This window comes from Anoplopoma fimbria, chromosome 20, assembly GCF_027596085.1.
Source record: "Anoplopoma fimbria isolate UVic2021 breed Golden Eagle Sablefish chromosome 20, Afim_UVic_2022, whole genome shotgun sequence".
Taxonomy (NCBI): Eukaryota; Metazoa; Chordata; class Actinopteri; order Perciformes; family Anoplopomatidae; genus Anoplopoma; species Anoplopoma fimbria.
In genome coordinates, this window is record NC_072468.1 from 20,458,043 (window position 1) to 20,477,021 (window position 18,979).

An 18,979-nucleotide genomic window follows, 5' to 3' on the forward strand; every position below is an offset into this window, starting at 1 on the left:
CCGAGTTGGATGCAGTTCGACGCCTGAAAGTGGATTTAAAAAAGCGCAACTCGCAGGAGCTCCTGTGCAAACATCCTGACTTAAAAAAGTCTGAGTGACTAAGTTCATCGGAATAGCTTGAATATTATTATTTTTTTTTCTTTTTATCCATATAATCTTTTTGCTGGAGGAATTTACTTGTAATCCATTGCACATTTTCTGTCTTGTGCATCCACTTCACAGCCTGCCAGGAAGTTGCCTCGAAATTGTGACAGATCCGAAAGAAATGAAATCATATGTCTTTTTAAATGATGACAGAGGAAAGTTGCATGGGGGTATCCTGGAGGAGGAGTTCTTTGTGACCAAACAAGTAACGGATTTTCCCTTATAAAAAAGGAAATTGAGTCCACGACCGCTCAATGAACAGCTTTATTCGGAGACCCCGCTTTACAGGTGGGTTGATTCTTATTTCACATTATACTATTTGTATTAACTGATTCAAAGCTTTGGCTTGCTATTTATTATGAATTATTAAATAACCTAATTTGGGGGTTTTTCCTTTTTAGAATATCTAGAACTGTGTTTGTGTTACTTTATTGCAGTCTAAACGTATAGTAAAGGTTATCGTTTTAACATGATAATAAGCATTATTGTCGTTATTATTATAACTATTATAATTATTGAACGTATGCCTGTGGCTACTCTGATTTGTTTTCTGTTGCAATCAATACAATTTTTTACCTGTAAGATGATTTCAAAGTGCACCATTTCTTTTGCTGATGTGACTTTTTCCTCAAATATATTTCCAAACTCACCCAATATTTAGCCAAAAATGTGTTTTAATATATGTTTTAATATTTTTAATATTGCGAATTCATTTTTGGCACATCATATTTTTTTTGACAGTTCCTTCTATTGACTAATCTGAATTGAAGGAGTTGGACAGATTCTGTTTACATTTCAGGCTTACATTCTAAAGCATCTATCCATACACATGCACACTCATACACCAGACTGGCTCCTTGTCATCCTCTGGAGATACATTTCAGCCTCCCCAGCTACAAAGTGACAGGCGGGGAGAGATTTACGAAAAAACAACATGACAGTGAGGTGACGGGGGAGATGTTGGACTGGGGACAGGTGGGGATCTGCACTTGATTTTCCTCCTCCCTGAGGAGAAGTGCAATGCAAACAGCTGTAATCCGGCATGGAGCCTCAGGGGCAAAGCCGTGCTCAACTGAGCTGTACAAGATCAACCTTCTGACTGCTGGAGCTGTGTGGGCTTAAGTCCTACATGGAAACTCGAAAAGAAAAAAGCCTGTTGGTAGTTTGTTTGGAGGAAGAGTATGATTATGTTCTTCCCTGCGTGTGAGTGTTGAGTGTTTTTCAGCCGCTGCACATTTGACCCCTCACTGCCTGAACTCGCTAAGCTGGAGAGCCAAGGAACTGGAAGTGATTTCCAAAATAGTCAAGGCTTCTGTTGATGCTGGTGGCGCAGCCAGGTGTTTCTCAACAGTCTGCCGGTAGATAGCTCAGATGGACAGGCTACTTATCATCTAAGGATTTAGACTAAAAGGTGTTGAGAGGATAAAGGTGATGATGCATCTGTTTTTCTGACAAAAGCTTCTGTCAACACCTCATGTCCTTATTCCCTCTTTCATCGGGTTCTTCTTCGCTTTCTGGTTTTCATTGTGGGCTAGGCTGGCTAGCAACGCTACATTCTATGGTTTGGATGTACAAATCAGCGATTTTATGGACATCAAAATAAACTGAAAGTGAATGGTAACTCTGATTGGGTGAAATCACCCACAAATCCCCGTAGCTTTGTTTGCTGCGCACTTGACGGAGAGCCAAATTTGGGGTAAAAAAATTCTTATTTAAAAGCCAGAATATACTGCTGTTTTTACTTTTGGACTATAGCAGATGTGATTTTGAAAAAAAGAAGAGTGTTTTGAGATTAGTTTGGGGCCACATGTTGCAAGGAACAGTTGGCTTCAACCTGTGATCATTCCTATGCGAAGTCACACGACTTCTAAACTCACAATCAAATGTCTGAAATCCTTTCTCAGCTATTACTGTCCTCCCTGTTTGTGTGGGATTGAGGCGTTGCGGGAAAGGTTTTATGTGTTGGTGATCTTTGTACAGTTCTGAAATATGTGTCAAAAAGGCAATAGATTCAGTAACAGCCAGAAAGTTCATCGACAGGTTGCATTTGTAACTCTGAGCTCAGAGTTGTGGCACCTTCTCCAGTTCAATAAATTCCCAGTGTGGGAGCTCCCTTTCAGTGTTTGAATAATTGATAGATCAAACTTAGGACATACAAAGGAGGCAATTTAATCTCCTGACTATTTGATGAGAGGGGCTTAGTTTCATTGAGCTCAGCTGAATGTGGCTGATGGTGAGGAAAGGCACGCAGTTTATTGGATGAGGGAGCAGAGACAGAGAGCTTTTTTTAAACAGATGGGCTAAGAGTACACAACAATCAGTTCTCCCAGTGAGTTTACAGTCAGACCCTGTCTCTTATCTGCATGGCGTGTGAGAGCAGATATGGATGGGCTGAGGTGTGCTTCTGGCAGGTTGCACAGAGTCGTGGGAGTGCTGTCTTGTGAAAGAGTCTCTGGCACATGTCTTGAGTTACTCAGTGCTGGAAAGGTTATGTTCTGAGTGATCCAGAGACTTAGCATGTCCCATTCTCTAATCATCACTCTCTCAAGTAACAGGTGCTGCAGAAGACTGGCCGCTTGCACCACTCTTTTGGCTCATGCCTGTAAATATGACTTTAGCCGAGAGGTGTCAATGACATTGTGAGTCATTAAGTGTTAAACCTACTGGTGGGGAAGAGAGTCTGCAGTGTTTCCCAATTAGGAGAGGATACATGTGCCTCCGTCCTCTGTTTTTGCTTAAATCAATGCCATGGAAATTGTTATGATTAGAGAGGGAACTCCCTTTTTTTTTTTTTCTGAATATGAGTGTTTAGGATTGAGAAATTCTGCATTCTGTGACTCATTCAGCAACAACAGGCTTCAACAGATCCTCTCGTTTTCAAGTGGCTCTACTAAATTTGGTTAAAAAATGAAGAAATGTCATACTGATGTTTATCATTTTGTACTTAGGAACTGTTTTCCTCCGAATGAATCACAAGACCATGCCTCTTATCATTATTACATTGACTGGAAATCAGTCTGGATTTTTTGGACCAGTTTTTAGAAATAGAATTTAAAATGATAGATGATAGATGATAGATGTATATATATATATATATATATATATATATATATATCTTTTCAAAGATATCATATGTATGATATGACATGTCAAACATTACTCAATTTGGGTTCGTCAAGTTAAAAGGAAAATGGTGAAATATGGAATGAATCTTTCCCTTTTGATTTATACTTTAACAAATAATGTAATGTTGCCGGCTGGAATGTTCAGACGCACCAAATGGCATTGTCCTTAGTGTGATTCAGAGCCACAACCAACTCAACAGCCAAATATGGTTCTATTTTTCTTTATTGAGCTGCGAGGGAGGACCTCCCATTGCTCAGATCCTAACATGTTCTGTGTGTCCTCTTCACACAAGAGCTGTAAATACAGGCAGCGTATGACACTATCTAAAAACGATCTCAGTACCAAATATGACAAAGGCCTTTAGTCCGAGTGTGTGTTGCATTTCTCAGTGAGTGTTGACTCCACTGAATTTTCAAAGGATAAACATGCTCAATTCATCATCTAAGTCCAAATACAGCCTGAAATGCCATGACCCTGTGTTTGCATTTTTTAGTCATGAGTCTAGTTGCTTCAGATTACAGAAATTTCTGATACTTGAAGAAACTGTATTTTCTCAATGAAAAGTATCAGGAAAACAATAGATCATTGTAGCATTGGGTAAGAAATGAATGTCGCTGATTTGAGTATGTAAATGTGGAAAGAGCACACTGATATTATTCTATCACTATTGAAAAACATATTAATATTACTAATACTATTGGAATAGCTTGGAAATATGCTTTTTCTTGTTCTTGCTGAGAATTAGATGAGAATATTGATACCTAGCTAGTATTTGTACGATAAATGTGACGCTACAGCAGCCGATTAGCTTAGCTTAGCGCAAAGACTTGACTCATTAGTAATCATGGACAGGGGGACAACATTTTCCAAATCAACAGCCAATCCAGGACGTCTAGTTTCATATGATACCAGTGTCTTCCCCCTATCTTTAAAACCAATCCCTCACAGCGGGTTGTATTTTGTTGTCTGCCTAAGTCCTCACATTTGCAACGGTCAGCTTGGCCTGTCATAACTTTTATTTGTTCAGACATTTGGCCAAATTTGACCAACTTTTATTGTCTGTGATATAAGTCTGCAAATAAATTGTACTTGATCCCATTTAAGGGTCAACCATAGACCTTTACATGGGGCCTCCCGTTTTTGTCTTGTGTACCCTGTGACCCCTCCTTGACAACGGGGCTGAGGTGCAGTGACTTTTGGAGTCCTGGCATAATCATTTCTGATACTTGAAGAAACTGTATTTTCTCAATGAAAAGTATCAGGAAAACAATAGATCATTGTAGCATTGGGTAAGAAATGAATGTCGCTGATTTGAGTATGTAAATGTGGAAAGAGCACACTGATATTATTCTATCACTATTGAAGGCTAGGCTAGGCTTCAGGAAGTCAGCCCTTCTGGCCAAGAAATTGTTTGACCCATAACCCCAAGTAAAACTACAACTTGTTTTTACGCCACTGTTTTTTTTTCTGATTAAACAAAATATAATTGTTGAGCTTTAGACGTGTTGGTAGGCAGATTTTGTAAGCATTGGACAGAGCCAGGGTAGCTGTTCCCCCGTTTCATACTGGCACAACAGACGTATCATGCATCTAATCTCTCAGCAAGAAAGCAAAAAGGCGTAGTATTCTTTTCATGTTATCTACCTGTAACAACCCTTCTCCTAAACCTGTTCCCCATTTGTCTGTCTTCTCTGCTTACTTCTTTTTTTAGGAGGTCCTGGTATAAGCAGATGTGGTGTCACACATAGTCAAGAACCTGCATCCGTTTTATTTCAATCTGCAAGCCTGTATTTAAGTGCTTCCTGAGAACAAGACACATGCTTGTGAGCTCAGGCACTCACTGAGAGGTTCCCTGCTTCCCTGCGAGCTCACCCCAAGCTTCATGGGTTGAACCACCCACAGGTTCGAACAATCTCCTCTCCAGTCTTTCCTCCACTTCGTCCTCCGTGCAACCCTTCAACCCCCCCTCTCCGTCCTATAACCCTGCACCATCTACTCCCTTTTGCCAGTACTACCACCAGCATGATGGCTTCTTGCGCCTCAGGCTTGTTTGGACTTGCAACCGCAGCATCACCCTCCACTACACAGACTCACAGACGCAGCAGCCACTAGAGTGAAAGAGACAGAGAGACAGGGGGGGAGGAAAGGGAGAGACAGACAGGGAAAGACAGTAGCGACACAAGCGAGAGGTGGGACCGTCTCTCCCAGCAGCAGAGGGATCCACCTGTCCCAGAGAGGAAGGGGGGCCCCCCCACCTGTTCCATCTGGTCGCAGGGGGGGACCCTGCGTGGCCAGGAAGCCAACAGGGACTATGCAGCTGGGACTGGTGGCACTGGCAATGGTCTTCCTCGGCTCCATGGGTCACAGCGATGCTCTCAAGCTCTCCAAGGCGAGAAGGCAGAGACGGGGTGAGTTCTCTCTTCCTCACTTTGTTTTGATCTCTTTCTTTTCTTCCTCTTCAGCACCGCTGCCTCTCGTTTCTGCGGTCACAGTGGTTAATGTCTTGTAAACATTTAACGACCAAAGTAAAGGCAACATTTTGTGTATTTTCCCATCACTCTTGTTTGTTTTTCCTAGAAGGGTTATGCTAGGTTCAGTGTTTCCCCTGAATGGCTCGTCTTTCTTCCTCTTTTTAAGATCATGCCTCTCTCAGTTTATGTAAAACTTTTATGCGTATTAGGATTGTTTATAGAGGGGGTTTTGATGGATTCGCCTTCAAAGCCATCACTCTTTTCGTGTCTGGCACTGCGGGCATATAAAGGAATGAGTACCTGACAGTTCTAAGCTCTGAATCGGACCGTGCCGCCCGTGTTGTTGTAAGCTTTTTTCTGACCTCATGCAACCACAAAGATGGTGCTCAGCCCGACTTGCAGTATATCTCTGGCCTTAGAGCCTCGGTGCTGGTGTTACTGTCAGCTTTGAAATAATTCTTCCTTTACACACAAGGAGCTTTCAGCCAATGCCAAGCTCAGCCCAACCTCTGCGAACCCAAATTCATATAATACCGTGCCTGGCCACAGTAACAGATGTGGTTTTATTAAAATTACACATGCTGGGAAGGAAGAACTGTCGTTTGTGTCATAGAAATGGACTATTTTTTAGGTATATACACGCACATGTTTATGCAACGCTTCAATGCTGTCACAGTTTGTCATGTGCCATTGTAATTAGGACAGAAGGATTTGGGTCATTCACCGTATATAGGCGACCTCTACAGCGTCACAGTCAGTTGAGGCTTTTCCCTCCAGACAGGGAAGTCGTCTTAAATTTAAACCTCTCATATACAGCCTTTACATCTTTAATGTCAACAGATTTCTCTCTCTGAATGATTCCAGGGTCGGTTGCAGAGATCGGAGAGTAGCTTCAGAAAGCACAAACTATTTATTTTACAATGCACGACGACAGTTTACAACACCACATTTTCTGATTCATGCGACAAGACCTGGCTGTAATTGCTGCATTTGAGCAATGATGTTATCTGTTCATGGGAGAACCCTTTTAACGCTTTTACCAATCCGACTTATCTCCGGGAGGCAGGGCGGCAGATGGATTGCTGTGCGAGAGTATGTATATTTAGAGCTGATACAGACCAGGAATGTAAATCATCTCTGACAAATGTGGTTTTGTCTCTGAACGGCTCCTAGAAAAAGGATGTGCACTTCGACACACTTTTCCTAGAAATTATTTAGATTAGTGGTTGCGTGTATCGGAACCGGTGATACAGTCCGGGATTACAAGGGCGTAAAATAAATGAATGCAGCGCGTTTTCAGATTTTCTTGCTTGGTACTAGTATAAAAACAACACTGGCTTTATTTTAATCTTGGCCATGTCTGTAACTATTGCAGTTTTCTGATGCCCAGATCATTTTTGACTCACCACAGTAGAGGGTCTTGCTGATTTTGACTGGCTTTTGCGAGGCTGTCAGCCCCAATTACCTCGGCTTCTCCAAATGAAAATCTGTTAAGGATCTCTGGCTAGCAGTTTGAAGTAAACAGTGAGTAACTCTTCAAACAAAGATGTTTGGCCTGGCCCCCGGTTAGATTAATCTGTAAGCATTAACTCGTGCTTGTTGGAGTGATAAAGTGCTGGCAGGTTTATGGCTGGACCTGTAGAGATGCCAGTGAAATATTAAAGTTACCCAATGCAGTTCTCATAGGCAGAATGTTGATAAATGCCCTTTTGATTTGCTTTTTAAAATTCATATTTGGCTGGAAACCTGCCAATAATCTTCTTTTACAATAGCACACCATGCAATTCTGTTGCCTACCTTAAAGGAATACTTAACCCCCAAAATGACCATTTGTATATCAATGAATCCCCCTGTGTTACCTTGAATTCTTGAACAAAACTTTGTTTTTCTCACATGCCTCAACTGTGGGCGTAGAATCCAAAATGGAGAAAAGTTTCCAATTCTCATTTATCCAGCCGTATGCTCCCTACTGCATTTTCATTAAAACTAAACATTTGCTGATTCTTAATGCTGAAGTGTTTTAGATAGCATGTTTCTAGCAACCGTGCATGTGTTTAGGAGGTAGTGAGCATACAGCTGGATAAATAAGACTTGGATTATACCACAGAAGTTGTATGAGAGATTTTAAACAGATTTTTGATATAGTTTTGCTGTTGTTGAACACCGAACCCATTTACTTTCAGTTCATCAAGACATTTTTTTTGTTTTTGTAGTCTTGGTTTACCATGGAGGCATGGGAGAAATACGTTTTCTCAAGAACTAAAGGTAACATGATCATTTTGGGATGAAGTCTTCCTTTTACCTGACTGTTGCTTTTGTTTATGTTTGCACAGTTAGTACTGAGGGGCCACCATCTTGCCCCAAAGGCTGTGAACGATGCTCTGAGTATAACGGCTGCGTTAAATGTAGGCCGAAGCTCTTCATCTTCCTGGAGCGCAATGACATCCGTCAGATAGGCGTGTGCCTCGCCTCCTGCCCCGTGGGATACTTTGGCATGAGGAACCCAGAAGGCAACAACAGATGCACCCGTGAGTTTTTTCTTTGTGTTTTAGACTTTTGACAAAGGCATGTGGATACACATCTGTAAACTTCTAAATACATGCAGGCTCGATCTCACACGCTGGCAACAGCCCACTCTGCAAAAATCCCCAAAGCTGATGTAAAATCAAGCCTGCAGAAGTGTAAACGATCTGTTTGTTTTTGGCTCATCATCTTCTGTTTGTGTACAATACGGGGGTATTTAGAGTCGAGGGATACCCTGCTAGTTTCTTGGTCTTATTTGTATAATTCCACTTTGCTGCACCACTTTGTGTGTTTAACAAATACCTAAAATAGAATAGTGATCTACCAATTGCCCCACGCTTTATTCTCCGAAGTGATTTCATGTTGTGCCCTCTTTTTAACAAATCTGTGCTACTGTTTGTCAATGCTTGTGAGTGAATACGAATGACCACTTGATGAAATTTTTCTGTTGTTGTTACTTATCCTGATGAAAAAAAGAGCACAAAAATAGCCACCTAATCCAGCAAAGTATTTACTGAACTGGATGAAAGTCAGTCGAATTTTTAATTGGTCTTCATTAAGGTTAAAGGATAATTTGGCTCATTTGGAAGAATGGTGGATGAAAGGATGACTACACTCACAGGAATAACCAAAGTTACTAAATTGGCACTGGTCCCGTACTTTTAGCCGAGGATTGCCAGCACCTCAGTCTGTTTCCCATTGTGGGCAGAAAACAGGATCGGAACATAATCCCAACAAAAACATCTCAATTGCATTGTTGTTTGTCTGTTTTTGAGAAGATGTTTTGAGTTTTTTATTTGACCCTCATGTGCAAAGTTCATGCCAGATGTTATGCTTTCAATTTTACAAATTGTTCATTCTGTTAAACCCTTACTAACTGTATCATAAGCAGTCTGTATAATGTCTGAAATATCTACGAAAAAGGTTTATTTTAATGTGAGCTATGTCCAAAATGATCATCCATTGCAAAGTAAAAACATTTATAACCTCAATAATTAACTCAAGTTATCAAAGTTTAATGATATTCATGGCTTTAAGTTAGTTGAAGATGTTTGGGCGCAGCTATCGTGCAAGTTAAGCAGCCTATTGTGATATTCTTCTATTTGAAGAAAAATGCAGCCCATTCTTGTCTTTATAAGAAGATGATCTTGACTGGCCATTCCAGCATCAAATAATACCTATAAGATGTGGTAAATCATATTTTCTATCAGGTTTACATAAACCCGAAGCAAAGATGCTTACAAGACATTATTTCAAGTCCAAGTCAAGTCTCAAGTCTCTTATGGTTGTAATGAGCGTTCTATCACCTGCTGCATGCCATCAGGTCTGCTTAGAACACTGCATAACTATATCTAAGGAATTCAAAGCATGTTGGCTACAGTGATTAAGTCAAGACCACTTAGACCGAAACAAGGCCAAAACTTTAAGGGGCTGGGACCGAGTCAAGTCCAAGACCAGACCAGTGCGAGTCTTACACTGCATGACACACTTAAGCTATAATGTGGAATATGCAAACCATAGGTACTTCTGAAACTGATCTGAAAAAAGGAGGATTTCTCTCTATTCACAACTTTTATTGCCATATATACATTGCGCCTATAAGTGTGCATGTAAAAGTGCACCAAGAGAAGTGTCTTGAAAACATAATCAGAAGGCATACGGGAATTCTGTGAGGGAATTTTACTTTTTTCTATGAGCAAACAAATACAAACAAAATGAACTAAAGTCAACTTAGCCATCTTTATTCAAGACTCTCACTCAACATTTTATGAAAATGTAATATTGATATAATGTTAACAATACATATATGATAATATTGTGTCTATAATCCAGTGCCTCTTAAATAGTTAAAGACTACAAAGTTTTTTAAAGTATAATTCACTATCCAAAAGAGACACACAATGATAAATAAAGAAAGTGAAAGATCAATTTGACTGATGTTCAAATTCAGAGAACAAAATTATATTGTTATTATAGATTGATATTAAGAGAGGGAATAACATTCAGCTCATCAGACATTCTCATTGATGTTAATGCACCAAAAAAAGTAACACAAAAACTGACTATTCACAAGTCCAAAATCTTGAGTCCAGGTCAAGTGTTAAGCTTTTTGAGGTCAAGTCAAATTTCAATCCACTATGTCTGCAACTGCAAAGTTATTTTTTCACTTTTATCTAAATATTGGATAATTTGCAACAAATTCACCCCCGTCATTGTTTGATGCGGAGAGGGCTGAATTTTCTCAGCAAATTCTTTTTAAAAGCCCTCAGTGGTTAACCAGGGTTATTATCCTATCAACTGACTTCATACATATTATCCCAAAATGTCTTGTTCGCAACATTTGTCTTACATTATAGGTCTGCAAACATCAGTACTGTCAAATTTTGTTGTCAATGGTCTTAAAAATAGTAATTGAGAGCAGAAGGAAAACGATTGAGGAGTCAGTCTTTGGTCATTTATGACTTTGTCAACAGACCAGCTGCAAAGTAGACATTCTGAGTGTAAGTAAAGTACACATAAATAAAGTGAGACTAGATCTGAATACATTTCCATGTATTGAAATATTGACAGGAATAAACTGATTGCCATCTTTCTGTGCTTTTGTCATGAGAATAAGGATGTGCCTTTCAAGATGAGACCAGAGCTTTTTGGGGTCGTTAAGTTTGTCTGTTTTTTTATCATCTTGTGCTTGTAATTTTCAAAATTTCAAGAAGTTGTTTGTTTTACTAGAGATATTTAATGAGTGTGAGGTGTCCAGAAACACTTGAGAAAGTCACTGAAACGATTCACTCCTGGCTGTACACGTTTACACCAGCTTTCCAAAAAAACAAGGCTTGTGGTGAATGTGTTTTTAAGAGAAGAAGGGTGTTACTCCCTCTAAATAGACACTGTTGTTTAATCGCTAATAAATCTCACAGAGAAAATAAAATCCAAGTTCCTCTTGTTCTGTCTCTGGAGAACCATTTGCTTTTTCAGCCAAAAAATGCATTGAATAATCTATTAAAAGATGTTTCTGTGTTTCCACTAGAAATTTCTCTAGAACAAGATAAAGGTTCTGAAGCTTACAGAATCATCACAGCCACAATGTGTCTTAAACTGATTTGATCATCTCATTTGATCCTCTCTTTTTGTCTTTCAGAATGTAAAATAGACAATTGTGAAGCGTGTTTCAATCGCAATTTTTGCACAAAATGTAAGGAGGGCTTGTATTCACACAGTGGGCGATGTTATGTCAGCTGCCCTCCAGGCCAGCGCACCGCCAATGATACCATGGAGTGTGTCGGTGAGTGACCATTTACCTTAACTGTATACTAATTTCAAAACTTTAGCCATAGCATCTCTTAATGTTTCTATAATGAAACTGCATCTATTATTTCTTCGCTTTATCCTTTCTTTCTGTTCTTTTCATTTTCTTTTAGTTGTTCTTCTAAATTATTAAAAGATTATAAGTTAGTAGATTGATAGATGTAAACCTAAAAACAAGTTTTTTCGGGGAGCGCAGTACAATAATAGCCATTTGCTTTGTTATGTTTTAAGGTTCATAGCAATCCTCTCAATCTGTACCTCTTAAGTAAAAACAAAACAGTTTCAGATTTGGAAATTACTTTATGTGATTATTCTGAGCTAACACTGCTGAGCTGTAAAAAAACAGACGTGAAGGCTGTGAATCAATGTGTGATGTCATAGCTGTGGTACATTCACTCACTATCTTAGTGTGATTTTTTTTTATCCAGGTCAGCCTCCTGCAGCGTGCGAACTGGGCGACTGGAGCCAATGGGGTTCCTGTATGAAGAAGAACAAAACATGTGGATTTAAGAAAGGCTCGCAGTCTCGGGAACGCGTGCCCATTCTGCAGATCCACAGCCCAGACACCTCCCCAGCCTTTGTACCCTCACAGACCTGTGCTCCACAGACAGAGAGGAGGAAGTGCATTGTGTCCAAGACGCCGTGTGTGCGAGGTAAACACAAATACACATACTGCCGAAAAAACAGATACATTAAAGAGAAAATGACAAGAGGTAAGGACTTATAACAAGTTTTTGACAGTACAAGTTAATCACAGTTAATGACATCACTAAGATTACAGATGAACAAGCAATAAAGTCCATGTGCTTCATGAAACGCCTCCACCAATTAATATGATGACTGATGGAACCATTACTCAAAATACAAAGGCCTGCATTCCCGCCAGTGTGTCTGTGACCTACAGTGTGTTGATTGGGTTTGGTTTGGCTGAGCTCACAGAGGGATACAGAATCTCTTGAATTCACAGCGTGTAAACAATAAACACTATCTACGAGCCAAGCAGATGAAGGGCGGACATAACGCACTGCAAAGCTGGACAAGGATCAGAGCTAAAAAGAGCTATTTGTTTTAATGACCATTGAAGCGTGAAGTTTACACGACCATGACATGTTTGCTCGGGCTCTTATCATCCACACAGCAGCTTGCTCTCCATCAGGTTTAACAGTCAATGGCCATCATCAATTTTTCGCAACAGCTTATTAGTCACTCTTGGCCTCGCAGCTAATAAATGACAGATCTGGCCAATAGGTTTGGAGTGCACTGGAAGAAAAGGGTAACAAAAACAACAATGCTTTGCTTAGTAGTGAGGAAATATTTACAGCCAGTGGTGTTGGGAGGTTAAACCTTACGTACACAGAAATAAAATGGAGTTGTTGTTTCAACAAACCATAGGGTTTGTTCTCTTTTACTGCACAGACATTATCGCTTGTGAAAATGTCTTTGTCTATAAATGTCACCATGTACTTATCTAGTTTACATTATGTGCCAATTTTAACCAAAGTTAGGAACTTACACTCATTTACAAGGACTGAGAGAATTGTAAGCCAGCTGTACTTAAAGCCTTTATTTGACGATGGCACGCTTTGGGTATTTCGGGCACAGCAGCCACATTGCGTAACTATATTTGCACAGTGTTGGCAACTGAAAAGATGTTGCAACATGTAACAGATTGCCTGAGTTGCCTGCATGTATGTGAGATAACATGTAAGAGGTGTGCATATTCAAGCACCATCCTCTACTCTGCAACAGAACCTATAGGGCTCTGAGTCAAAAGATCAGAACATGATCTGACATTGTCCCATATATATATTTGCGGTCATGTCTGGAGGGAAGGATGCTTGTAAGGCTTGTAATTGCTCAGTGAGGAGCGGGATCTTCGTTGGACAGGCTGTGACAGCACAATTTGAGGAATGAGAAGCAAATTTACTCTGTCCGACGCCTGCATCCTGGAAAGAATGTTTATCCATGGGTTCAGAAGTATAATTATCAGTGAAATATTATAAACTGCCCTAAGAAAACTACTACGCAGACTGCCAAATTTCAAAAAATTGGAGCAAAGGTATGTCATATCAGAAAGGCAAGGATGTTATGTGAGGTGTCACTGGATGATTGATGAGTCATGGAAGCTTTTTGGATTGTGAAAAAGTCGAGTGATGATGTAAAGGAGATTTGTAATCCTGTTTTTCCTCTATCCTGCAGTTTTTTTTAAAACTTTTTTATGAAATAAGACACATACTACTGCCAAAATGCACAGGAATTAATTTTCCTCAGTGAGGTAATTCATGGTCGATGGTACCATGACTCCGGTGAACCAGTTCATGTGGGTAAACTCACTCTGCAACAAAAAAAAAAAAAAAAAAAAAAGCGCAGCTGTGGATTCATCTGTGGGAGTTGGCTGGCAGGCTGGCTATATAAAACACAGGGGGCAGACATTGTATAACATTAGTGATTTAGTGGTCTGCAGAACTCACGCTTTGTGTTGATTTGGCTGCAGATTCTTCCCTCTTTTTCCTGAAGCTCCACAAATGGGTCTCACGCGAAAGCAGAATTTTCTGGATGTGTTATTGCATTTGTCAGGCAAAATTGTTTAGCTTGGATGGAGAGGAGGTACAATCAGAGCTGTCATAAACTGATGGAGTCCCCCACTCTTGGCTCCATTAGTGATTTGTTAGAGGAGTAATTAAGTCCTTACACAGTGAGCACATCAGCTCAGATGCGTGAGTGTGTGTGAGGACTCTTCACTCATGCTTCACTCTCGCTCGTTGTGCCTCATTGATAGAAATTGAAACTATTATGGCTAAGTATGAAGTGCGTGTTTGAATGGCAGCCATAAAAAAAATGTTGTAATATTTTAATTAATTCAAGACGACACATAACTGATAAACATGCTGGACAAAATATCTTCTGATATGATTTGAATCCAACTCACCAAATGGCATCACCAGTGTTGTGTTCGTGATTTTGGCACTAATGCCTCTTGAAAAAGATAAGTTATTTCTGTTTGTGCACTACTGTGTGGGACTAAGCCTTAACGTTTTCAATTGGAAGTAAAGCACTTGTATTAGGTCTGTCCACATTCAACTAAACTGAATCTACTCCATCACCGCATAATGAATTTCCCTAGCTATGTTGAAACACGATTTGGTGAAATTTGAGAAACATTGTTGAATTTTTTGTTCTTCTACTTTGTACTTAAACCAAAGAATCATAACTGTTTGTACAACAAGTTTAAAAATGCTGGTAGAGAAATAAACACAGACCTTCAGTTATTACTGCACAGCAGTATACAAACATGGTGGCGCCATAAGCCCTGCTCTTGTCAACTGCATAGTGAACACTGTCCAGCCCTTGGCATGTGTTCACTCAGTTTCCAGGATGTGCAGAGACTCTCAACGCACAAGTTCATAACAAACATCCTCCAGCGTAACTACACTCCCTCACATATACAAATACTTTTGAGTGCAGCCTAAACAATAGCCATCTGACACTAGACGCAATGTCCATTTCCACTTTCTGACTGCACTCCACGTCCTTATGGGCCATTATTGGGCCCTCGACAATGTTTAAGTCATTATACCAGAAGTGATTTTTAAAAGTGATTTATGTGACAGAAAATTGTGTCACTTGACTGTCGTGAGTGCTCTTACAGTGCTCTGTGCTGCTTTTTAAAAATCAGCATGCGCAACTAAGCTCTTTCCTCTCTTTGATGGGTTACGTGTGGCCGATAACCACACTCTGATGGATGTTTGTATTTAGAGAGCAATTATACTCTAAAATGTGTGACAGGTGTGGATCCTCATGCAAAAGTACCAGGAGAGAGCAGATGGGGGGGGAGTCCTATGAGTGTGTTTAGTAGAACAAGGAAGTGAGTAGCTGATGAAATAGAAAAATAAGAGTCTGCAGTCACGAGAGCTGCTCTCTTAGGCTGTATGTAGGCACAGCGTTATTTTAGCTAAATGCTAATGTCAGTATGCTAGCATGCGACTACGGCCCCTTACCCACTTCCCACCCCCCTACTTCAGATGGCCTTGCTTTGACTGCACCCATCTGACCTCAACCTTCATTTTGATCTCAACCACACACCTGTTAAGGTGACTGCATCTAGCACGGTTGTGACAAAATGTGTCATTCAGACGTACAGAAATTGAAATACCTGGCAAAGACCTAAAAAAACGCTTGTGTGGTCATTCCTAATTCATTATGCCCACTGCCATCAGACTGTACAACAACAGCGGAGACCACAGTCTGTCAACATGCTGACCAGCCCCCCCCATGTGGATATACTGTACATTTTTTATTTTTTATTTTTATCTATTTTTATTCTTATTTCTGTTCGATGTTTGTTTTGTTGTGTAGTATGTGTATTTATTGTCTGTGTAGTTGTATAGTATGTGAATTTATTGTCTGTGTAGTTGAGCTGCTGCAACACTCGAATTTCCCCCATGGGGATCAATAAAGGAATATAATAATAATTATGTTTCTCCTGGGCCCCATTTTACCATGGTGAAACAAACACAGATTCCCAAGTTAAAAAACAATACTGCGCTGGTAGTTAGCAATAAACAGAAAGCCCAGCTGTGGCTGATGGGATCATCATTAGCGTTTCAGGTACTTAAAACTAAAGTGTTATCAGATGGTGGCACAAAAGTAAAGGTTAAGGCATCACTGTAGTAAAAGCAATTAATCCTAAGGGGAACAGTAATAGTTTCCAAGATATTTCCCTCAAAAAAACAATGTGGAACTCATGGTGGCGCTAAAGGAAAAGTCAGGGGATTATCAAAGGATTTAGCCTCTGGGGACCATGAATGTCCATGCAAAACTTCACAGCAATTGATCTAACAGCTTTGAGATATTTCAGTCCAGAGTGATGGACAGATTGACCAACTAATGCGTCTAAAAACGACTGGTATCCAAATGTTTTGATATGTTGTATAATGCTTGTGGCAAACTTGTCGCTGCTTTACTAAACATAATATCATGTTGCCATTTAATAATAATGCTGGACCATGGTTGTTTTGCCTGTATTAGAAAACCACATAATCACAACCATGAGATCGGATCCAACACACATCCCTTATTATCCACTCTCATCCCTCAGGAATCCATGTTTTTCATTTTGTTAAGCCGAGCGGAGGCACTTCTACACACAACATCTGGTGATGACAGATATCCTACAGAAATCTATTTGAGAAATGGTATAAAATGTAAACAATGTTTTCTATGCATTGTCATTTCAGACAGGAAGAGTAAGGCGGACCGACAAGATGATACAAACAGGAGAGAGAGGGAGAATGCACGCGGGCGAGGACGAGATGGCAAAGATGGCAGTAGAGAAGGAGGAGGAGGAGGAGGAGGAGGAGGAGGAGGAGGAGGAGGTGGTGGTGGTGGTGGTGGTGGAGGAGGTGGGAGGAGGTGGTGGTGGAGGGGGGAGGAGGCGAAAAGGGCAGAGCAGGACCACCACCGCTCCCAGCATCATCACAACCAGCTCTGTCAGCTAAACTCCATCGCCTGCTGGATGGGGGTGAGAGAAAAAACTGAGACAATGCCTCATCCAGCAGCACCGTCCATAGACAAAGATCAAACTGATGAAGGAATGGATTAATGCTGCTATGCATTGTAGAAGATGCAAAGAGAACTGGAGAATTGCTGCAACACAAAAGGCTTCACTGAGCTTTTTGAATAGATGAACATATCTGGAAGATACTGGTGTCTTAGTGTTGTTGAGAAAGACTTAATGATTTTCACTCCATGGTGGGGGATCTCTGTCGGACTGCAAAGCCACGTTGAAGATTGCGGTTCGACGTGGTTTCGTGTCATAAACGAAACCTATGTCACATCTTGAACTAAGAACAGATTCCTGTGCAGCATTCAAGCTGGAAGTCTGATAAGGAATGAAGGGTCTCTTTCGTCTCCTCTGGTCTATGATGTATTATGTTCCAGTCCGATTTCAATCACAATCTGTTCTTCATTTATTTTTATGTTTGTGAGAAGTAGCAGATGGATTTTCTCAACAGCCGCTGTACGTGATGTAAAGACAGTGAATAGTATTAAGTCTTTGTACCTTTATTTCCTAATGTGAGATGAAACAAAAAAGAAAGGCACTGGAAATCATTTTGTGGTTGTTGAGGACAAAAGTTCTTCTATACAGTGTATTATTTCAAGGATGAAATCTGTAACAAAAGAAGCCTAAGAGAAGATTTAGGAGAATTACTGGCTCATTTTTCCTCTTGACACAAACTTTTTGCCATTTGATAGCTTAGTTGTTTGTTCCGAATTAAATGTTGCTGTTTGTATCAGAAAATAACTAAACGAGGAATAAAAACACAAATATTTGCATGTGTACAAGGTTGCATGCGCGTGCCTTTGAGCATACAAACACATGTGTGTCTGTGTGTGTGCGCGCGTTTGTCTCTACTTAAAGTCTGGGTGTTTGTACTTTGTATGCATATCTGCACGAAATCAAGTTGTTTGTCAACGGAACTTAGTCGTTTGTACATGTGTGTTTACTTTCACACGTATCTGTTAATATTGGTCTCATAGGTTGAAGAAATAAGTTCTGGGAAACACAAGGAAGGAAATGTATACGCACAGTAATATATCAAATATGCAGTAACTACAAGCCACTGATTATCATATAAGCCATCAAATCATCAGCTGCTCAGTAATCATGTCTGTTTGCAACAGGGTCTGAAGATTTTGCACAACTATGTTTCCTACTGCTCAAGTTTCAGAACAATCATAGCATTTTTACACATTTGTACTCCAAAAGCTTCATGACATTATAGACACAGAGAAAAGTTGTTGTTGTTTTTTTCAATGGGCCTGTTTGCTTTACACAAGATATTAGTTTCAGGAGAAGTTACACGCTACATTATTCATTCATACTATGGATTGTGATACTGAATATTTCAAACTGTGTTTATCATTAAAGTATTAGAATCATTATGTATAGCTTATTCTGTGAGAGCCTAAATAAAGATCAGATGAAGCTGATTGGAACTTCAGTCATACACTGATTTTGCTAATAGTTTGTTTGATTTCAGTTAGAATGGTTTTGTCTGCAACCGATGCAACGTTTATTCATCCAGAGTTGACTCTTAAGGTATTCTCAGTCTAAACTAGTGCCACATATACACATTTAACGCAAAAGGACAGATTCTTATCAAGTCGTTCTATGTTGTGGATCATTTTGATTTTCAATTTGGGTTATTTTTTACATTATTGCCAATTATATCTATTGGTTGTTGTAAGATTGCACTTGCTAAGTTAAATGTCCCATATTGTAGGAAGTGAGGTTTTCCAGCTTGCTGTACATTATCCCGCTTATTTCATAGTACTTGCTAAAGAAAGCCCAATTTGGCACAGAATTTGTATTTGAAAATTATTTTAATGATTAAAAATTATTGTTT

At 39.9% G+C, this 18,979-nt stretch overlaps 1 protein-coding gene across 1 annotated transcript; it reads left to right on the plus strand.

The window, feature by feature from the left end:
- The first annotated feature begins 216 nt into the window (after positions 1-216).
- On the plus strand, positions 217-18,505 carry rspo1 (R-spondin 1). The gene is given in 7 exon segments (XM_054621961.1): positions 217-432; positions 4,982-5,678; positions 8,075-8,269; positions 11,404-11,547; positions 11,999-12,223; positions 16,808-16,973; positions 16,975-18,505. Coding segments are annotated over 6 exon segments (921 nt in total). The 5' UTR covers positions 217-432; positions 4,982-5,581; the 3' UTR covers positions 17,069-18,505.
- The last annotated feature ends 474 nt before the right edge of the window (positions 18,506-18,979 follow it).